General features: G+C 45.8%; 1 protein-coding gene across 2 annotated transcripts in view; it reads left to right on the top strand.

Annotated features, from left to right (window-relative positions):
* The window catches only part of ABCB7 (ATP binding cassette subfamily B member 7), an 80,838-nt gene extending 60,856 nt beyond the window's left edge, over window positions 1-19,982 (top strand). The window contains exons 14-16 of one of the 2 annotated variants that reach the window (XM_014607145.3): window positions 7,932-8,035; window positions 9,645-9,752; window positions 18,186-19,982. In XM_014607145.3, coding sequence (XP_014462631.2) covers window positions 7,932-8,035; window positions 9,645-9,752; window positions 18,186-18,404 — 431 coding nt within the window. In that variant the 3' untranslated portion in view covers window positions 18,405-19,982. Of the gene's footprint in view, window positions 1-1,599; window positions 1,777-7,931; window positions 8,036-9,644; window positions 9,753-18,185 lie in introns of those variants that run through there. The other variant, XM_059732807.1, reaches the window with a different exon arrangement.
* Window positions 19,983-22,319: the final 2,337 nt, after the last annotated feature.

The raw sequence follows: 22,319 nt of genomic DNA, 5'->3' as shown, positions 1-22,319 counted from the left end.
TTCATTCATTTATGAGCTTCAGACAGTAAGTTCACTCATGTATTTTAGGGAGCCAGAACTACATGCAGTCCTTTCCACTTGAGTTTTTTTCCAAGGCATCGTTGTTCATGGGAAAACTAATGGGGAGAAATAGGGAGGACTTTCTGTATTTCAATGACTTCTTCAAAATCCAGATATTTCACTTTCCTAATGGAAGAAGTGGGGTGTTTGGGTATTATTGTTCATAAAGTTTGGTTCAGTAAAAGAATGGCTGGATCCCCCTACTGCTGATACTAAAAATAAACCTGGTTGGGGGTGGATAAAAACAATGGATTGCCAGAAACGCTGGTCTACCGGCTGGCAAACGTGGCAGAACTTTTCATTGGAAATAGGTTTGCACCCTCATATGTTTCAAACCTTAAATTTGTTGAGGTGGAGCAAATGATTTTTTAAACTGCAAATAATGAACAGGGTCTTAAAATTATAGAAAAATTAGGGTTACAAGGGACCTCAGGAGGTCTAGTTCAACCCCTTGCTCAAAGCAAGGCCAATCCCCAGTTAGATCATCCCAGCCAAGGTTTTGTCTAGCCTGGTCTTAAAAACCTCCAAGGATGGAGATTCCATAACATCTTTGGGTAACCTGTTCCAGTGTTTTACCACCCTCCTGGTGAGAGAGGTTTTCTTAATATCTAACCTAAACTCCCCTTGCTGCAACTCGAGACCACTGCTCCTTGTTATGTCACCTAGTTCCATCCTCTTTATTACCACTCTTCAGATAGTTGAAGACTCTTATTAAGTCCCCCCTCAGTCTCTTCTACAGACTAAATAAGCCCAGTTCCCTCAGCGTCTTCTCATGCATCATATGCCCCAGCCCCCTAACCATTTTTGTTGACCTCTGCTGGACCCTCTCCAGTTTGTCCGCATCCTTTTGTAGTGGAGTGTCCAAAACTGGACACAGTACTGCAGATGTGGCCTCACCAGTGCTGAATAGAGAGAAATAATCACTTCCTTTGACCTGGTGGCAATACTACCAATGCAGCCCAGTATGCCGCTAGCCTTCTTTGCAACAAGGGCACACTGTTGGTTCATATTCAGCTTATTGTTCCTACAGTAGCCCCAAGTTCCTTTTCTGCAGAGCTGTTCCTCAGCCAATTGGTCCCCAGCCTGTACTGGTGCATGGGATTGTTCCATCTCAAGTGCAGGACTTTGCACTTGTCCTTGTTGAACCTCATGAGACTCCTTTTGGTTCAGTCCTCCTATTTGTCTAGGTCTCTGAATCCTAGCCCTGCCCCCCAGTGTATCTACTAGTCCCCCAGCTTGGTGTCATCTGTAAACTTGCTGAAGGTGCGCTCAACCCCGTCGTTGATGAAGATACTGAACAAAAGTGGCCCCAGGACTGACCCCTGGTGCATGCCACTTGATCCTGGCTGCCAACTAGACTTGAGCCATTAATTATTACCCTTTGAGCCTGACAATCCAGTCAGTTTTCTGTCCACCTGACAATCCATTCATCCAATCCCTATTTCCTTAACTTGCTTGCAAAAATGTTGTCAGAGACTGTATCAGAAGTCTTGCTAAAGTCAAGGTATATTGTGTCCACTGCTCTCTCTGCATTCACAGAGCCAGTCATCTTATCGTAGAAGGCAATCAGGCTGGTCAGGCATAACTTGTCCTTGGTGAATCCATGCTGACCGTTTCTAATCACCTTCTCCTCCAAGTGCTTACAAATGGATTCCTTGAGGACCTGCTCCATGATTTTTCCAGGGACTGAGGTGAGGCTGACTGGTCTGTAGTTCCCTGGATCCTCCTTCTTCCCTTTGTTAAAGATGGGCATTATATTTGCCATTTTCCAGCTGTCCAGGACCTCTCCCAATCACCATGAGTTTTCAGAGATGATGGCCAGCCACTCTGCAATCACATCAGCCAACTCCCTCAACACCCTTGGGTACACTGTGTGGCCCGATGGACTTGTACACATCCAGCTTTCCTAAATAGTCCCTAATCTGTGTTTTTTACCACTCCCCAAACTGTGCTGCCAGGTGCAGTAGTCTAGGAGCTGACCTTGCTTGTGAAGACTGAGGTAAAAAAAGCACTGAGTACTTCAGCCATCCACATCATCTGTCACTAGGTTGCTTCCCTCATTCAGTAAGGGACCCACACTTTCCATGGTTTTCCTTTTGTTGCTGATATACTTGTAGAAACCCTTCTTGTTACCCTTCATACCCCTTGCTAGCTGCAACTCCAGTTGCGCTTTGGCCTTCCCAGTTTCATCCCTGCATGACCAAGCAATGGTCTTATACTCTTCCCTAGTCATTTGTCTAAGTTTCCATTTCTTGTAAGCTTCATTTTTGTGTTTTAGCTCACTGAAGAGTTCCCTGCTAAGCCAAGCTGGTCTTCCGCCATACTTACCAGTCTTCCGTCTCATCGGGCTGATTTGTTCCTGCACCCTCAGTAAGGTTTCTTTAAAATACAACCAGCTGTCAAGGATCCCTTCCCCCCACCTCAGACTGGCCTCCTAGGAGATCCTGCCCATGAGTTCCCTGAGGGAGTCAAAATCTGCTTTTCTGAAGTCCAGGGTCCTTACTCGGATGCTCTTCCTCTCTTATCTGGGTGCAAAATGCCAACTTACTGTATTAAGCAATTCTATTCAAGTAGTCCAGTGCTAAACATTGTATTAGTCTGGTATGTACATTTATAGCAAGTCAGCAGCTTAGTCTCAGATTTTTTTTTAACTGTTTTTATGAGTAGCTAGGAAGTATAAGCTTAACACGAACAAAACTTATTCCACTGAAATCTGTCGGTAAATTAGGTGCATTAAGAAGTAGAAATACTTTATCTGTACTTCTCTGAAGAGGAGGAGAACAGGTGAGAGAGGTACAGAAAAGTATTACTACTTTGTTTAATAAATCTAATATTATGTGAAGGAACAATTAAAGATACTTCTTGATGGTGATTCCCCTTACTAGCCTAATACCAAATGAAAGGTACAAGAAGAAAGTATTTATTAAAATGGAATCTTTATTAATTAAGAGTTCAAGTAAGCACTGAATCAAATGATTAATGAAGAATAAACATTTTGAAAATTAACATTTTTATGGAAAGTGAATAATTAAAATTGAGCTGTTTTGGCCTACTTTTAACAATATAAATTTTAAAGTATTGTTATAAATATGTAATAGAGCATGTTTTTATTTTGTAAAAATAAAGCAATTAAAAGCAGTCATTAAACACAGTTTTGCTGGATTGTGCATAGAGGAAAATCTGAAGCTGCAGTATGCCCTGTAATAAGCCACCTGCCTCAGGAAAGGCTATGCATTATATGATCACTGCATGCTTTTCAAGCCCAGGGTTTATCAGACGGTTATATTTTTAATCCTAGATAGACATTTAAAAAAAAAAAGATGTAAAAGCAGAATCTTGGGCCAATAGTAACATTTCTGTTTGTTGGTCATCTTCACCAGGGTCACTTTTAAAGCTCACACTGAAATGAGATGATTATTCTCTTCAAGTGGTTTTAAAAAAAAAAGTGTCTTTTTTACTAAGCGTAGCATGTCACCAAGCATATTGATGGTATTAAAGAGAATCTATGTAAAGTTTGAAGTACAACTGATGAAGACAAATACATGTGAATTGCTTGCACTGTCAATTTTGAAACTCATCCATTTTCTTGTACCATGAAACTTGTAAATCACTCAGAAGGCTAGGAAGTTCTGGTTTTTTGTTTTTAAATTGGCTTCTAAAGTTTGGGAGAAATTGATCTAAGAAAATTTGTACTTCATTGAAAGTAAACTCTTAAAACAGTTGCAATAAGTTATCTGTTGTAGGTACTGTTCAGTGCAAGCTTCACTGTATTCTATAAACTAGTTTAAATATATTGCTTACAAACAATGTGGGGGGGGGTGTAGGGGATTGTTTTATGGAAGAGGGGACAGGGATGAGACCAGATGGAAGTGATGGCTGTGTGAGATGTAGCTGTCCTGCATTTACAGGAATAAAACAAGGCAGAGGCCCTGCTTCAAGGAATTTGCATTCCAGTATCTACACAGATTGTTACGGGGGGGGATGGGACTGCAGCCACCCCAAAATTTGCCATAGCCTCCCCAACCCCACTCCCAGCACTGCCACCACCCACCCCGAGTGCAGCCCCGGTCCCAGTCCCTCCCACCCTGCCCCACGCAGATCCAGGGGCACATGCCCCCCTGCTCCCATGCCTTCCCAGCGTGAGCGCAGCAGCAGGAGCCGCTCCCCCTTCCCCCCAGACAAGCTGCAGCTGTGTCTCATCCCCTGCCCTGCCCCAGCCCCACTTCCTCCCTCACTGCTACACCCCTTCCCTCTCCATCTCCCTCCCCCTCCACCCTCCCCACAAGAGACTTACCAGCTGCATGCAGTTCTCCAAGCTGCCGGGCTGTGCTTGTCGCTGCCTATGTGCTACGCTGCAGCTGCATGCATGCAAGGGGCATTTATCAGCCACGTTATCGACCACATCAGGCCGATTTCCGATAGTCAATTTTCTTTATCTCGGTGTCGATCCAATGTCGGACCAAGGTATCAGTGCACCTCTAGCAGACATAGAATGTTATATTAGAGGGGGTGTGTGGAGTCGAGAGCAGAAACTAGTATGATCCACTTAATAGGGCGTTGGACTAGCATCAGGAGGCATAGCTTCTGTTCTTGGCATGGTTCCTGATCTATCTGACCTTCCCCCTAAACCCTTTGCAAATAAAATAAGTGAGGGTCCTTAGCTCTTTTTATAAACCATTTTAGGTCCATCGATTAAATAAAAGATGTTATTTAAAAAAAAAAAAGAAAGGACCAATTAAAGTGATGCTGGGCATAATTTCATTTTACTTGAACAACTTGGCCCCTGGTAAATAGTCTGAGAAGGTTACTACTTCCTCTTCAACTTTAATTCTGAGTTGAGAATTGAAATCCCAACTGATTTGAGATTAAGGTAACATGAAAGCTAATTTTCCTCATACCTTGAGATAATGCTTCTGGTGTCACTGTCCAGTAAGGCAGTTACTGGTAGCAGAAGAAATTCCAGGTGTAATCACAGCATCAAATGAACTTTACTGTTCTGTGAACTTCAGGATTTTGATGAGCCCCACAGGTGAAGCTATCTTGTAATGCAGCTGTGATCCTTTTCAGTGTAGAATATGTAATCACTAGGCAAAAGCATATGTCTGCTTTTAAGATAAACTGTATTTTCTTGCATATCGTACCTCCCTCCATAAGACATGTACCATGTTTTTGAAAGGCAGTAAGTATGATATTTTTTTCAGGGACAGCACAGGCAGCTACGGTTGAGCAAAAACCTGTGGCTTTTATGTGAATGCCCTAGTTGTCAGATGAGGCACACAGTGCTGTCTGCCCACCTAGCTTGAGAAGAGAAGAAGGGGCAAGTAGTTCAGCTCAGCCACCAGTACCTTGCAAGTCTACTGGGGGTCCAACCAGCCAGTGAGGAGAAGACTGGCTAGGCCAGAGGCAGGCAATTATTTTGGGTTGAGAGCCACTTAACAAGTTTTGGTGAGGTGTTGAGGGCTGTAAGAGTACCCCTCCCCTTGACATGTGTCCCACCCCTGGTCACCATCATGGGACCAGAAGTCCTTCCCCATGCCCTTGCAAGTACTCCTTTTGGGAAGAGGGTTTCCCATCTTGGAACGAGAAAAAAAGAAGTGTGTGTGTGTGTGTGTGTGTGTACACACACACAGGATCAAACACCCATAATATATTTTAATTTAATTTAAAAATATATATATTTTTGTCCTGATTTGTGTGGTTGTGCTGTATATGTAGAAGTGATTGCATAATAGCGCAAAATGCAGTCTTACCCTTGTATATTGTGTGGGGGGTGTGGGTGGGTGGGTGTGGGGTTTGTGGGGGGCTGTAGTGTGTGTGGAGGGAGAGGGTGGCTGGGGATTGTGTGTGCATGTGTAGCGGGGTGCGTGCACATAGCAGTGAACAGGGTTCCCCTGAGAAACGTGTGGGTATGGTATTTGTGGAATTTGTGATTGTGTGGGGGGGGAGGGTATGGCTGAGAGGTTCGTGGGAAGGGTATGTGGTAGGTGTATGGAAGCCTCCCTGCACGTGCCCCCCTGAGCCGGTCAGCCCTAGCCCACCCTGCACCCCACACCGCCCAGCTGTGGCATGTCCCACCAGTCCGGGGCGTGCAGTGGTAGCAGTGGGGACCAGCGTGCGCAGCCACACCCCACGCTGGCTCTGGGCTCATCCATCCGGGCTGAGCAGCAGCAGCTAGGCAGAAACTGTTGCTCGGCATTAGGGAAAGCAGGCCCACCCCACCACCCTTGCTGCCACTGGGTAGTTTTTTGGTGCAGCTGCCCAGAGCATGTGTCATGCTGGGCTGCCCTGCGGCTCCCTCACCACCACTTCTGAGCCTCCCTGCAGTGGCTCTGCACTGTCACTGCTGCTGCTCTGGGCAACCCAGAGGCAGCGGTAACGGAGCCACACGGCAGCCACTCTCCGGGCGACTGCACCAAAAACTGCCTAGTAGCAACAAGGGGGAGGGGCTGCTTTCCCCTGCACCAAGCAACAGTTTCTGCCCTGCTGCTGCTGCCACTGCTGCTCAGCCTGGATGGGCAAGCCCAAAGCTGGTGCTGGGGCCCAGGCTCAGCAAAGGTGGCGTGGGAGAGAAACTGCTGCTCAGCACAGACCACATGTGGCCCCTCCCCCTCCTGCTGCCAGTGCTTCCTGGTGCAGCCACTTGGAGCCCACATGGGGCTGCCCTGCGTCTGTTCTGCATTGCCACCACTGCCCCGTGGAGCAGCCCAGAAGCGGCAATGACACTGCGGAGATGCAGGGCAGCCCTGTGTGGGCTCTGGGCAGCTGCACCAGGAAGCACCCGCAGCAGGAGTGGGAAGGGCCACTTTTGCCCCATGCTGTCCCATGAAAGTGCTGCTCGGCCCAGACGGGCAAGCGTGGGGGACACAGGGTTGGGGCTGTGCATACTGGTCCCCACCTGTACCATGGGCTGGGGGAGAGGAGGGGTGGCTGTGAGTGAGTGTGCAGGAGCGCAGCGAGAGCTCAGTGGAAGTGTGGGGCCAGCGCCAGCAGGCCCCAGAGCAGGGTGGCAGGAGTGCAGGGTCTCAGCTGTCACAGGTTCTGTGGAACTGAGCTGTCTCCTCCCTCTCCCTGCTGGCACAGTTCAGCCTGCCACGTCGCTCTGGGCCACACTGGTGCTGGCCCCAGGACACCACGCACCTGCTTGCTCCCACCCCCTTGCTGGTGCTATTTTCCCTACTTTTCTGCCTGCTGCTGCGGCAGAGCTCTGGCACCATGTGGCTCCCAGCTGCATGGCTGCGACCACAGGACTCGGCAGGAGCCAGCCTGGCCCCAGGGACTGGGGCGATTGCCTGCGGTCCACCTCTGCCTCCCTCCTCCTTCCCCCGTTCTTCGCGTTCTTATCTGTATTTTGCTGTGGTGCAGGGAGGCTGGAACAGCCCCGTGGTTCCAGGCCAGAAGGCTCTGCTAGGCAGGGGCTTCTGGGTGGGGGAGGGGGGGGTGGGGCGGGGCTGGGCTGGGCCAGGAGGGCCTTGTCACTGGGTCCTGCTGTCAGCTTGCCCTGAATCCTATTGCCCTTGGCTCTTGCTATCTTTGGCAGGCAGCCAGGAGCAGATAAGTATTAATTTTCTAATTTTAGGGGCTCTATGGGCCAGATAGAATGGCTTTGTGGGCCATATTTTGCCCGCCCCTGGGCTAGGCAGTTCTGCTCCTGCAGGATATGTTCTCAGCTGACTGCAGACTCTGCTGGCTGCCCACCCAGTTTGACTGGTAATCTAGCTCCTGCAGGATCTTTGCTCTCTTTCTTCTCTCATTTAAGATGGCACCCCTGTTTTTGAGCAGCTAACTTTTGGTGTAGGAGGGGGGCAGTGTCATGTTAGGATATCATGTACTGGTGATTAATGCAAAAATAACTTGTTTTTTCTCTTGTTCAGGAGGAGAAAAGCAGCGAGTTGCCATTGCAAGAGCAATGCTAAAGAATCCTCCTATCATACTGTATGATGAAGCAACATCATCTTTAGATTCTATTACAGAAGAGGTAAAGTAGGGTCAAGAACGTTAAAGCCTTTTCACTTCCATTATTGCATCTATTTTTGCCACCCTTCAACTTCCTTAGAAAAGTTCCTATCACTTAGCTTTTGTCTGACTACTGTTCTCTAATGCTGCTTCCTGGTGTTGTCAGTGTAAAGTGGTGAATTCCTCCAACTGAAGGCTGAGGGCTGAGATGCTGTTCCCCAGCCTACCTTGAGTGAGAGTCAGGAATGTCAGGCCTATAGCTGAATTGATTTCCTGTTTTACACTGTGACACCTTGTTGCAGCAGTAATCCTACATCATTTGTAATAGCCTTATATACTTGTGAACTATAAAGCCTAGTGTCCACTTTATATGGAGGCATTTGGTTACCTTTAGCATTAATGAAAAATAAGTCAGGTAAATGACTGATGTAATGAAAAATAGAAAACCTTTTGTTTTGCTGTGGAGCATCGTGCTGGGATGCAAGTCAGGTATGCATAACCTGCAGTGCTCATATTAATTTATATTCATTTCACGGGAAGGGCTGGGAAACATCAGGATGTTGTGACACAGATGTCATGACACTACCACAGCAACTGCATCAGATTTCATAACCACATCTTTGCATTCAATACAAAAATCTCAGCACTAACAGTAATTTCATGAACTAACCTCACCTAAAACTAGAGCTAAGTGCATTTTTGCAGATTGTCTCTACTTGTGCATAGTATTTGGCATACTTACTGACCTCTGATCACTACATTGCTTGTATTTTACAGTTGCATACTGGCTACTTCCCTTTACAGAGTATCATATAAATAAAATAACAATCCACCTGTCTGGAGTAAACTTTTTTTTTTGGACTAGTGATTTAGTTATTTGTAACATACTTCTGGAGAGTACTGCTTTATTTTCTCTCCCTCCTCATTTTGCTATATTTATTACAAGGTTTCCAAGCAAAGCTGAAAGTTTGCCCAAAACAGCTGTACTTTAAAGGTAGCAAATAAAATGAGTCCATTATAGAAATGTGTATCATATAGTCAAAATGTGTTTTTTGACAAAAGCGAGCTTTCTTTAAGGATGACAAAATGTAAATCCCAGGTTGTGCTGTCAACATCCAGCCTCCTAAAAAGCACTATTTGTGCTTGATGAATATGTTCTGGAAAGTGAAAAAGTAGTTGTGTGGTGTAGATATGAAATTTATTTCAGAGCTGTTCTAATTTTGAGGATGTTAGTTTCCCATTTGCCAAGCCTTAGCTTTTCTTTACTATCCTGTGAGCCGGTTAAACATGCTCACTTTTTTTGTCACTGCTAGCAACACTGTTTCTTACTCAGCCAAATTACAAAAGTGTTTTTTTTAATACAATCAAACACCTCAATTCCTTCATTCTCTTGCTTCTCTGTAAATTGAACCCCTCTTGGCTTCCCTTGGAATTGTAAAGAATTAGTCGTGTCTTATTTCTTGGCTCTCTCTGTCATATTCCATAAATTTCATAGTTCTCTTTTGGGGGCTTTGGCACTACTGAATGCTTTCTCCTGCATTGTTTGACATGTTAAATGACCTGATTTTAGTTCTTCTTAAGTGGATACAATATATGTGTGCGCCCATATATCGGCACTTTTCATCTTACAGAACATTCTGAATGCCATGAGGGACATGGTGAAGCACAGAACATCTGTTTTCATTGCCCACAGATTGTCAACAGTAGTGGATGCAGATGAAATCATTGTCCTGAATCAGGTGAGATCATCATCCTCTGAAGTTGTACTTTGATATGTCTGTGTCTGTTAGTGATTTTGTATGTGTGTGTTAAAATCTAGCACAATTCTGCCTTTTATATAGATAAGTTGTTCTCAATGTATTTTGTACCAGAACCCATTTGTAAAGATCAATGACCAGTCCCAACCCAGTAAATAGTTTAAGTAGAAAGCAGCCCCCTGGCCCTGCCGGCGCCCTTCACTCCTAACTCTGCCCCCAACTCCCAGTGTGTGAGGCAGGGGCGGGTGTGTGTTGAGCATGGGGGGGGGGGCTCCAAGTAGCCCCTTGCAGGCTGGAACTCTACCAGCCTGCAAGGGAAAACCCATGGTTTCCCATACTTTTCTCCTTTAAAGGAGAATCTATTTTTAAAGTTTGTTTATGACTCTCGTATATTCTTGCAACCCATTTTGGGTTGCAACCCACGATTTGAGAAATGCTGATATAGCTCCCTTTGCAACAACTACAGTTTATCAGTGACAAAATATATATGCATACATGTGTGTGCATGTGTGTGTGTTATGTTTAATTACAGGTATTTTTAAATAGGTTACAAGGTTTTCTGGAATGGTCTGGTCTTGGGTTTAGGGCAGGGGTGCTCAACCTCCAACCTGAAGGCCAAATGCAGCCTGCAGAGCTATAGCATCTGGTCCACAGAGTTCCTCACAAGTCAGGAAATTTGGCAGTGGAGGAGTAGTGGTGGTGATTGCCATATTTACTTGAATGTAAGATTGCTCTGAATACAAGACAACCCCTGAATACAGTTCTATATATGGAAAATTAATAAATTTGTTATAATTTTCCAGGTTTAGGATCTAATTATTGGAGGTTTGCCTTGAATTTGTCCCCCTCCTGGTCCTATAGCAGGGAAAATAAATCTGGGAAAGGGTCAGGTAACCCCTTTGTCATGTCATATAGTTCACTGGGCTAGGCTCCAGCAGAGTCCACAGGATTTTAAGCCATGGTGACCCCATAGCTCAGCACATTTATGTGTACTCCAAATACCTCCTACAGAAGATCCATGAGCTAATTAGCCTCCCACTCGGGACTGGAACCAGGTGTTCTTGTCACAGGTCCTGGGATCCTCCAAAAATTTATATGCGGATGAGGTGCAGGGTGAACTGGTCCAGCTCCACCTCCAGAGCATGGGACTACACTAATCATATGCAACAGGCTGAGCAAGGGGGCAACAGAGGGATTTTACGTAAACTGTTTGAGGCCTTGTTTGGTGATCTTTGCCAGATGTTTAGGGCTGGTGAAGAAATGGGAAAGAAAGTCACAGCTCAGCTGTGGGAGTGAAGAGGAAGTAAATACGTATGCAGTGTAGTGGCTCACCATAATTTGTAAAAGTCAGCACTGAGGGGCACTGTGTTCAGTGTGCACTACCATGCGCCTTATCCAGATGGGCTGCGCTAATTAATCTCTCTTTGTGGTAGGTTCCTATCAGCATGTTTGTCCAGTATGAGACATGTGTTTTATAGTCATACTTGGTGTTGGCTGCATTTAATCATCTTCATAGTTTGTTTCCATTACTGAGTGCAGGCACCAGTGTATTTAATAATGTATGCAAATACTTGTATCCAAGTATAAAATGTGGGGCTTTTTCCCTCTTGCTGATTGCGGGGTGTGCCAGGGGGCCTCCCGGGGCCGAGCTCTGTGGCCCGCCCGCCTGTCACCGTGACAGCAGGCCTACTCAGGGCCGAGCTCTTCATGGCCCGCCCACCTGTCTCTGGGCAACCACCCGCTCATCTCGCCTGCCACGCCTTTGATGATAATGAGTTCAATTATGATGATAATTAAGCGGGAGGCTGCCCTTCGACTGCCCCGATGCCCAGGGGCGCTCTGCGGCTCCGACCTCCCCTGATACCGCAGCCCAAGCCTCGCAGATGGCATCATGGTGTTCAACATCTCACCGGCCCCACACTGGGCCCCAGAATCTTCTACGCGACCCCACTATGGTCTTCCCTACTCAGGCGGCCACTCCGCCGTCATCTGGGCTACCTCACCCACCCGAAGCCTTGTTCCCCTCTCGGGTGTGGTTCCCCCAGAACCTTCGGCTACCTAGCCCTGGCCCACCTCAAGGCCAGTCGGGACCCCAGGCCCCCGGCTCTTGGGCGTCCCTCGCGGTGGGCCCCCGGCCCTTTTGACCCTCACTGGTCCTGGCCCCAGGATGGGCCAGTCGAGGGGACTCTCCCCTTCGGGCTGGGTCTCTCTAGCCACTCACTAACACTGGGCCTCACCGTGCCACTACTCCCTTCCTCCTAGGAGCAACCGCGGCACCTCGCCCACATCACTCCCACTCTCACGGTCCGCCCTCTCTGGGCCCCTCACAAACACAGGCCCTCTCGGCCCTCATAACCCTGGCCCTCTCGGCCCTCATCCAACTCAGGGGTCACCCACCCGGTGGTGGTGGGAGCTAGGGGTTAAGGCGCCCCGACTTGCCTTTCACCGGGGTGATAACTGGCCTGGCATTTCCTGGGGGCTCCCGTGCCACTGAGAGCCCCACCAGACCACCCACTCCCGGCAGGGTGCAGTTTCAGGTCATACCCAGGACCCGGAGCCTCCTACCATCCCTTTGCAGCTCCCCCTTACCTCCGGGGCGTACACAGCAGCCCTAAGGCCAGGCGATGTTGCTGCCTGACCTCCTGCAGCCCAACTGCCTGGTTTACATAAGCCTCAAAATGGCTGCTGCAATCAGGCACCTGGAGGCTGCCAGCTCCAGGCCCTTAAAGTGGCAGGAGCACCCTGTGCTCCGCCATACTCCTCCCCTCCTTAAATCACCGCCCCCTCTCTGGGGCCTCTCATCACCGCCCCCTCACACTGGGGCTCCCCATATTCGAGCCTCCGGTCTTATAGGCCCCACGCACTACCGTCCTCCCAACTGGGCTCACCATCCTGCTCTCTCCCTTCCCGAAGCTATCTTCCCCTCTTGGGTGTGGTTCCCCCGGAACCTTCGGCCTCTTGCCCTGGCCCACCTCAAGGCCAGTCGGGACCCCAGGCCCCCGGCTCTTGGGCGTCCCTCGCAGTGGGCCCCTGGCCCTTTTGACCATCCTGGTCCTGGCCCCAGCATGGGCCGGTCGAGGGGACTCTCGCCTTCGGGCTGCTACTGCAGGACCCTGCCCCCTTGAGGCCTATCATTGTGCTGGCCTTACCGGGCTCGATGTACCGCCCCTCTCGGGCTCCTCATCGGTGGCCCCCTTCCCACCGGGGCCTCTCACTACCACCCCCTTGCACTGGGGCTACACAACCCACTGGTTGCAAGTGGCAGGAGCACCCTGTGCTCCGCCACACGGGGGATGGGGTGGGGAATGGGGGTGGGCCTTGTCTGCTATTTGGGTAAATATGGCAACACTGCCACCTCTCCCCTGCTGCCAAGTTCCAAAGCCATGCCTCATTCCCCCTATGCAGCTGGATCAGCCACAGCCCTCCACAAATCTCTGCAGATGAGTTGGGCCCCTCTGTATCCACCCCATTTGCCAAATTGAGCCCACCAGCCCAGGATGGACCTGGCACTGCCTATGTGGTGTGGGGGGCCAAAAGGTTGAGCACCAGTGGTTTAGGGTGTTGCACATGTTTTCCTTAATTTATTATGGAGTTCTGTCAGTGTGAATTTCCAATATGCACACCTTTATTATACTTCATTTTTACCAGTGAGTGGCCATTTTTCAAATATCCATTGTTTCTCTCTCAATAGAAAAGAGGACAGCATGCTTTGGCGTGTCTGCAAATAAATTGTTGCAGGATTATTCAATCTAATTATGTTAGGAATCTGAGCACCGCTTTTTACTGTAGCTCTAGAAAAGTGTAATTATCCTTACTTATATTTCTCCCCTTCCCTCCCAAGGAAGACCTTTCAGTATTTAATTGATTTATATCACTGTTTAGGTATCACCTCATGCTGTCTGTTCTAAGTTGGCATTCTTTCTGTTAAATCTTGGGAACGGAGTTAAATTAGTTTTAAGTTTTTTCTTTTTTTTAAAAGGTTGGTAAGTTCATCAATATTAATTACTTTAGCTTACATGTTATGGATCTTAGATTTAACACTGTAATTAGTTCTCTTTAATTGCTACTCTTGTGCTCATAATCCTAGAAATCTTGACTGAACTATAACTAGAAGAAAAGCAGACAAGATTTTGGGTGGGTACAACAAGTGGTGATGCAGGACTTTCTTAAAGGAATTTTCAGAGCAATGGTATCTGAATATCATTGAGTTTCACATGGAAGAAACAAAAGACACAAAATTAAATAGCCTAAATTTCCTGCCATTTTCAGCTTTCGTTAAACATTTAAATAGTATATATTTCATGGTCAGGACCTTTTTTATAATTGTACTTTATTACAATATCCTGTATGGGTTTTACATATATAATAAATCTATAGAAAATACGGTTCAGGACAGCACAGTGTTTTGAATTGTTGAATTTAAAGATGCACAAAATTAAACCAGTAACTTAGTAACAGCAGAACAGCTGTGAAGCTCAGGTTCATAAGATGTGTTGCTTTCCACCCAGTGATATGCTCAGTCAGACAATAAGATGCGTCCTGCCCTGCCAGCTGGCTGGCTCATGAAGCCTTGTTACTTCTTGCTCTGTGAAAGTTGCTTGTTTACCCCTGCTGTACCCTTTAGGCTGTTAAGAGAGCCAGTTAAAGAAGCATCAAGAGTGGTGGAGGGACTGGGAAACTATACAGCTACTTTTGCTTAGTGATGTACGTATTATTTCACAGGTTTAGGAGTTTTCTCATGTATTAAAAATCAAAATAACTCTTGCACCAGTAAGTGGACAAGCCCCTTATTAATGATATTGAGGTCAGTGCTTCAAAGCTAGATGAAGAAGATGGAATTGTTTTCAAGGACTGAAAAGGTTCCTTGAAACAGTTTTGTTTCCAGAGCCCAGCAGAGTGAGCTCTGTGAATTAATCACTTGGAATTTTACAAAATTCCATAGTTAAGTTGGCAAAGTGCATCTTTGTTAACGTTTTGCCAGCATGAGGAGTAATAAAAGTGACAAGACCCAATTTTGTTTCCCAGCATGTTCATCAGCAGCTGTCACAAGGAGGTAAATTTAACTGTAGATCAGAGTTTGGAACTAATACAAAATCTATGCAGTTGTGCATATAAATGCCAACTTTTCCCAAAATGACCTGTAAGAACAGCAAGAGAAAACAAATACATCCTTTTCTTTTGAAGCTAGTGTAAATATGTCTCTTACACAGTTCTCTATTAAAAAAAGGTAGTTTGGTTGTCTGTAGTTCTTAGAAACGATTCATAAGACAGTTTTCTAACCCACATTGAATACAGGATGCAGCTAGATGCTGTATGGTCTTAATACTGCTTTGGAAAGTGCAATCACGAACTGGGGACTTCTAAACACATGAGTTCACCAATTTAACTTGATCATGTTAATTCTGGTTTAACTGTGGATCTCTCTGTAGCTATTTTTATTTGGGGCTTAAGAGTGGCTTTTAAGTTAAAACTGTTCCTAATCAACTTAAGCTAAGCCAGTATATATGACTTACTCATTCTGGCACATCCATGTGGGCTGTACTCTACAGGAATAATAGTAACAACACCTAGCAGTTATATGTAGCACTAACCTATTCTAAATAGCATGTTAGTAGTATTTTAAACTTGGCAGGCAGACAAGTTTTAAGTTTTGTCTCACTGAGACCCTGGTCGGAATTCAGTTTTCAGAACTAGAGAGCACTCCAGAACTGTTTAACACGGGGGCAGGCAATTATTTCAGCTGGAGGGCCGTTCAATGAGTTTTGGTGAGCTGTTGAGGGCTGCGTTGGTAGCCCTGCCCCTTGACTGTTGCCTCACCCCCCACTCCCCCCCGGTCATCATATTGGGACTGGAAGTCCCACCCCTAGCCCCTGACCTTTGCCACCAAAAGTCCCTCCCCTTGTCCCCCTGGAAATATTATTTTTGGAGGGAAGGGTTGCCATCTTAAAACCAGAAAAAAACACATATACTAAAGGTCAAATATCTACTATAACATATTTTAATTTTATTGCACAAAATATTTGTCATGGTTTGTGTTTGCATACTGTACATAGAGGGGATGGCATAATAACTCAAAAATAAAGCCTTACCTTGGTATACTGGGGCGGGGGGGGGGGGTTGGAGTTGTGTGTATGGTTGGCTGTTGAGGGGGCTGTGAGGGGATGTGGCTGTGTGGGGTGGGGGGCCTAGGGTATGTTGGGCAGGTGTGTATATGTGGGGCAGTTGTGAGGGCAGAGTATGGGTGTGAGAGGTTAGGAGGGTGCGGTGGCCCCCCACACACTCCCCCACATGGCGCAAACCCCCTGCTGCGGGCAGCAGCAGCAGTCAGGGGTGCGTGTGCCACCTGCTGGCACCTGGATGTGTGTGGCTCTGTCCAGTGCTGCCCATGGGGCCGAGGAATTCAGCCTGCCCAGCCCGCCTTCATTGTGGGGGCTCCGCGCAGCATGCCTGCAGCTCTGATACTCATGCAGCACCAGGGGAAGCCCCATGCTGGAGCAGACTACCTTCTCTGCCTCCTGCCGCACAAGTCCCAGCACTCTGCCAGGACTGGAGGGAGCCCTGTGTGGCGGGCCAGTAGGGAGTGCTCCTGTGCTGAGCCACCCACCTCGCTACCCGACCACCTTCCAGGCTCCAAGTGCCTCCCTGGGGGCGCCTCACATCTGGCCGGCCCCTTTCCTGGAGCAAACCTGCTAGCCTGGGTAACGTTACCACCACCCAGGGTCTGGAGTGATCCTGGCTCTGTGCCCCCTGGGAAACGCAAGCCTGAAGTACAAATAGTGGTCTCCTTTAGTCAGCCAAACCAAGGGGACCCCAAGGCATAATCTAGACGCACTCCCAATAAGTCTCCCATGCTAGGTATGAAGGAGAACTTTATTGGTTACAAGGAATAGGTTTGGAATAGGGTAGAGGGTTGAGCAATATCAGAAATCCCATAGAGCAAACTGGCATGGCTGGGTAGCCTTTGATCATGTCTCTGAGATCTCAGGTAGCTTACAAGTATTATCCAGAGGCAGGTGGAGATTCCCTCTGGTGGTAGGCAGTTTGTTGATCATGAGTTTCAAGAGAGAGAGCAAGTTTCAGATGGTCCAGCTCTTCTCTGAGTTTTCATCATGGCTACTGCACCTCCTTCTGGGCAGTCCTTAACTTATATAGACCTTATGACCTCATTTACCTGGTCCAGTGGAGGCCAGCACCTGTTGGCTGCCAGCCAACCAATTTGAAATCATCACTGGTTGCCGGGTAGACTGGTAGGGTCTCTAGCCCCTTCCCAGTCAGGTTGGCATTGGTTTAGAACAATAGGGAGTGTAAGGCCCTCACCCAGGTATGTGATGCCAGTCAGGTAGGCAGAGGGAGCAGATTTCCCCCCTCCCTCAGGAATGTATCCAGCTCAGGTTACAACTCAGTGTCACCTGAGAGAGGGATGTCTGCCCTCTGCAGGGACCATGTTAACCAAATTGTCACACAGAGTTTTTGGGGAGAGACGGAGGTGGCATTCTGCCACACCCTGCTTCCCCACAAAGTCCTGGGACCTGCACATCAGGGGGCAGCAAAGGCAGCCGGTTCCAGGACGAGGCTTTCCCTGGTGCTGCGTGTGTGTGGGAGCTGCAGGCATGCCACGCTGTGCGGTGCGGAGCCCCCATGATAAAAGCAGGCTGGACAGGCAGCATTCCTTGCCCCCATGCGCAGCAGTGGACAGAGCCCCATGTTGCCAGGTGCCAGCACGGGGCACAAGCACCCCTGCCTACTGCTGCTGTCAGCGAGGGGTTCACACCATGTGGGGAAGTGGGGGGGGGGCACCCCTCCCACCCTCCCTCACCCGCACCCTGCCCACCCAAGCTCTGCACTCCTGCCACTCCCTGGGCATGGGCTCTATGCTGCTGCCAGCCCCATACTGCCTGTCCTAACCCAGCTGCAGCTACACCCTGCCCCTGCCACTTCCTTACCTGCTGCCCTGAGCAAGCAAGATGCCAGGGAAGCCAAGCCAAGCAGGTCCCCCTGGGCCGGAAGCTGCAGCTGGCTGGGCCAGGCCCTTCCACCCACAAGGGTGGGAGTGAGGTACAATAGGGTTTGTTGGGGGGTATACTCGGGTGCCTTGCTCCCACCCTTACGAGCGGAAGGGCTGGGCAGGGTACATTTCATAGGTGGGTGCCCACAGGGCAGATGAAAGTGCCTGGCGGGCTGGATGCAACCTGTAGGCCATATTTTGCCCAGCCCTGGTTTAACATGAAGTGTGGCCTACAGGTAGTCTGTCACCAAATGCCATCACTCATTTATTACAGCCCATGTCTCCATGGGTTTCACCCCTTTATTAAAGATGGGGATTGTCAAGAACCACGCTGTAAGACTCTGGGCCATGCTGTCCTTATGCTCAAAAGATCTGGTAGGATTTAATCTCTAACTTTTTATATTTTACAGGGTAAAGTTGCTGAACGTGGTAGCCATTTTGATCTTCTCACCAGTCCCAGCAGTCTCTACTATGAAATGTGGCACACACAGAGCAGCAAAATACAGACTAGCAATAATAACCAGAAATGGGAAAAGCAAAATAACTATATGTCCAAAGAGGAGGAAAGGAAGAAACTACAAGAAGAAATTATCAATAGTGTGAAAGGCTGTGGAAACTGCTCATGCTAAATGTGGTGCAGGAATAATTTTCTACAACAGGTTAAATGGCAACTTAATATTGCACTGAAGCACAGCTCTTGTTTTAAAAATCAAATCATTCATACAGTTCCTGGTTTTGTTTTATTTTTACAGTTTCTCAGTGAAGCATAATGTTAACCAAAGGATTTTTATTTCCACATTTTTGAGAATCTCTAATATTTATTAAGATCTGCAAGAGCCGAACTTTTTTGAAATCTCAACTTATTGCTAATTAACAATGTATATTTTTATGGCAGTTTCAGACATTTGTACATTTCACTGGCAACCACTTGTCAGATGACTTCTACTGTTTCACATGGCAAAGATTGGATTCCCCAAGATGTATTATTATTGGACTCCCTCCCACGATGTATTATTAAGTGGTACACAGGCTTGTTCTTAGCCTATATTATTTTTCAACATTGATGGTTGGTAACAATGTTTTATATTTTTAATGTAATTCAGTTAACTTGAATATATTTGCTAATGAATAAGGTGTAATTTAAGTTCTTAAATGTCTGTCTGGTTTGGAATAATTTGCTTCTTTTTTAAAAATCAACAAAGCCAAAAAAACCCCAAAAAACAACAACCTCTGATTGCAGAGTCAAGACTGGAACCGCTCCGCTTACTCCTTCAAAATAACTTTTGTACTTGCCTCTCTAGAAAACATCAAAGCATTCCTTTTAAAGGTAAGCTAAATGTATTTTTAAAAACTGGATGCAATTCTAAATTAAGAAACTATAATGTTGATTTCATTTACCAATAAATGTTGTAAAGCAAAATATTAGAATTGTAAAGCTTCTCCACTACTTACCTGCCAAATGTATACTTCAAGAGTCTGTGTCCTTGGCATCTGCTAGAATACCTAAACAGAATGCAGTCATCTACTTCATTTCAGGCATGGATAAGTGAAACCAGCGTGTAAAGGAATGATGCATTTAATCATTTGCATGAGTGTCTGAGAAATGGACCTAAGTGTTGTTCTGCCAATTGCTCCAGTGGGCTTCTAAACCCAAGGTCCACACCTGTGAGGTGCTGAAAAATTTCAGATCCCCATGCAACTTGTAGGATTTCATTGGCCTCTGGTTATAGGTCCTGTCTTGGGGAAAACTCCTGAAAACTTTGGCTTTCACTAATTTTGGATGCTCAGGTCCCACCTGCCCTTTGAAGCAACTGGGAGCCTAAGGTCCTCTGAAAAATCAGATGCAGGATGCTATAGGACTGACATTTTGGAAAGTGAAGCACTCCAATCAGTGAATATCTCTGAAGATTGGACTACAAATTGAATTTGTTGGGGGGCAGGCAGGGGTGTAGTATCTTTTTAATTTAGCTGAATTTATCATCAGCTATTGATGAAAATGTGCCAATTTAAATTAGAAGTTGAGTTTAAAATTTCTTTCATTTTTGCCAGTCTATTGTTCTCTGTAATTGTGGAAGGATAAAGTAATCCATGCCAGTAACCCCCCAGTTAAGAATGATTGTAAAGAGTACATCAAAGTGCAAGGATTTTTTATGGCATTCATATTTTGTTCTGTTAAGGCAAAATAAAGTCTTGCTAATGTCTGGTGACAGTTCAGAATTATTTCTGTTTAGGGTCTTCCTTTTATTTTCCCTAATTGAATACATCTTTTAAATTTGTCACAACAGCACAGCGACCACAAAAATAGTATCATCTTTAACTGCCAAAAACAATTAGCAAAATGCTGATAAAAGCCCCTTTGGAGACTTTTCTCCCCGTTTTCCTAAATCAAATTTATTTTTTTCCTTTAGTATTGAAAGGAAAATGCAGTTGAATTAATTTCTTTATATCTACTGCTGTATATGCCAAGTAGTATACGAAAGTTGTGTTTAGTAGCATTTCAGTCTTAAACATGGTTTCCTTTGACACGTTACTTGAGCATTACAAGTTTTAGAAATTAGTGCTACATGAACAACACAAAATATCGAGATATGTTTTTCTCAATGGAGAGTTGCCCACCTATTGCCTTGACTTATCAACTGTAGTTGTTGCTGAATGACAGATCTAACACCTACTCTCGTGTTATAGGTGATTTGAAAGCAATACTGATTTCGATGCTGGAATATTATGATATAGGAAATATGCTTTTGCAGCTGAGTAAATACAGAAGTAAAGTTTATGCAGTTAATTACTATAAGGGTTTTTTTGGTTTTTGCATATACTGTACAGTGAATGTCATTACTGTTGCAGGAGAGGGAAGATCTTTTTTCAGCCATAAGTAACATGAACACAGCTAATTTTTTTCAAGGGTTTGGAGTGCAGAAGTGTGCTGGTTGGCACCTTCTAAAGATTTTATCTCAATAATAAATGCTTGTGTGCGTCATCATTGATTAAAACTAATGGGGTGAGGGCAGAGTGAGGGTTAATTAAAGGTCTCTCCATAATGTAAATAACTGCTCAAAAAATATGTGTAGGAAACAACATTTGGCTGTGGAACTGAAATGACCTTTCAGGCAGTGTTTCTCCACTTTTGAGGTGTCACACTTTTCCATGCTGCAGACTCCAGATAAACATTGCAGTATTATTTGTATTTGTATTTGAATGTTCATCCTGCTTTTTTGTCTGATTCCTTGGCTCACTTTACACATCACTACTGTAACTTTAGAAGAGGGCAGCAGAACATAGAAGATGGAAGGAAGTTTCTGTGATTAGTAATAAGATGATAATTTTTCCGTGTCATGTGCCTCTTCCTGTAGTTGAAGAGGAAGCACCTCTTCCAGCTGTTGGAAATGAAGGGTTACAGATAGAATTAGGTTTGCAGCTGCCCCTATTTTGCATTATGGTAACAAACAGGTGCGAGACCAAAATAACAGGTAGGACATCTTGCCCTATCAGCAGGCATCCTCAGACTAGTAGTAGCTCTTCACCTAGTGAACCTCTTGTTTGCTTAGAAGGTAAAATTTTGGCTCTGACTATGTTAAGATTTGGTTTGTGTTCATGTGCCACAGCTTCTGCTTAGACCAGTCTGTGCAAACATTTTAATGTTCATGCTAATCTAGAGAATCATAGCTTTGGAGGACTTGAATAAAAATAGAGACACACCAACTTCTGAGACTGCAGAGGGGAAGTTCTGCTAAAATCCAGAAGCTATTACATCACTGTTTCTGAACTGTAATTTTTCCATAATGCTTCGAAGTCTCTTTGACCAGTGACATGCTTCTGGTCCAAATTAAACCAGTTCACCACAATTTATTATGTTGTAGTGAAGCCTGGATTAAATCTTTATTTACACTTTCTTGTTCCTGGAAGAACTTCAACCTCTCATTATTTCTGTACATGTATATTTATTTGAGATAGGTCTGTAGTTTAAAACAGCTGCTGCTTCACTGAATATTGTCCTTAACAGCTTTAAACATTTCAAATGTAGGTATGTATTCTTAATTCCAAGGGGGGAAAAAAACTTGTGAAAAAAGCGTATCAGGATAAGTAAAGAAAATGGCTTGAGCTACTATTCTAATATGAGTTCACAACGCTGGGGTTTTTGCAAATGTGAACGTAGAATTCGCTATTGCAGATGCCCTTATAGTGTTGCCCCTGGCTGCACAGTTATGGCTCAACACTTATGATGTATGCAATTCATGAAATCTAGATTTTAAATGATGTCAAGGTTTCTTTTCAGGATGGGAATGTAAATTGTACAGTAAAGGCAACAAGTGTCCAAAAAAATGCCAGTTAAAATCATGTTGTGTAAACATTCAGCTGGAGAGACTTCTTACCATGACTCCGTTGTTAAGCTGTGTATAGATAATTATTACTAAATAAAGGATTTATCTCTTTGTGAATAGAAATGGGTGTCCTGTTGAAATGACTCTTCCAGTTTTACAGCAGTTCCCAGGGGAAACAGATATTTTGTCAGTCACATGCACAGAATAAGAATAGTGATGATT

This window comes from Alligator mississippiensis, chromosome 8, assembly GCF_030867095.1.
Source record: "Alligator mississippiensis isolate rAllMis1 chromosome 8, rAllMis1, whole genome shotgun sequence".
Taxonomy (NCBI): domain Eukaryota; kingdom Metazoa; phylum Chordata; order Crocodylia; family Alligatoridae; genus Alligator; species Alligator mississippiensis.
Note: the sequence above shows the minus strand (reverse complement) of the source record. Positions and strands in the feature narration are given on the sequence as shown.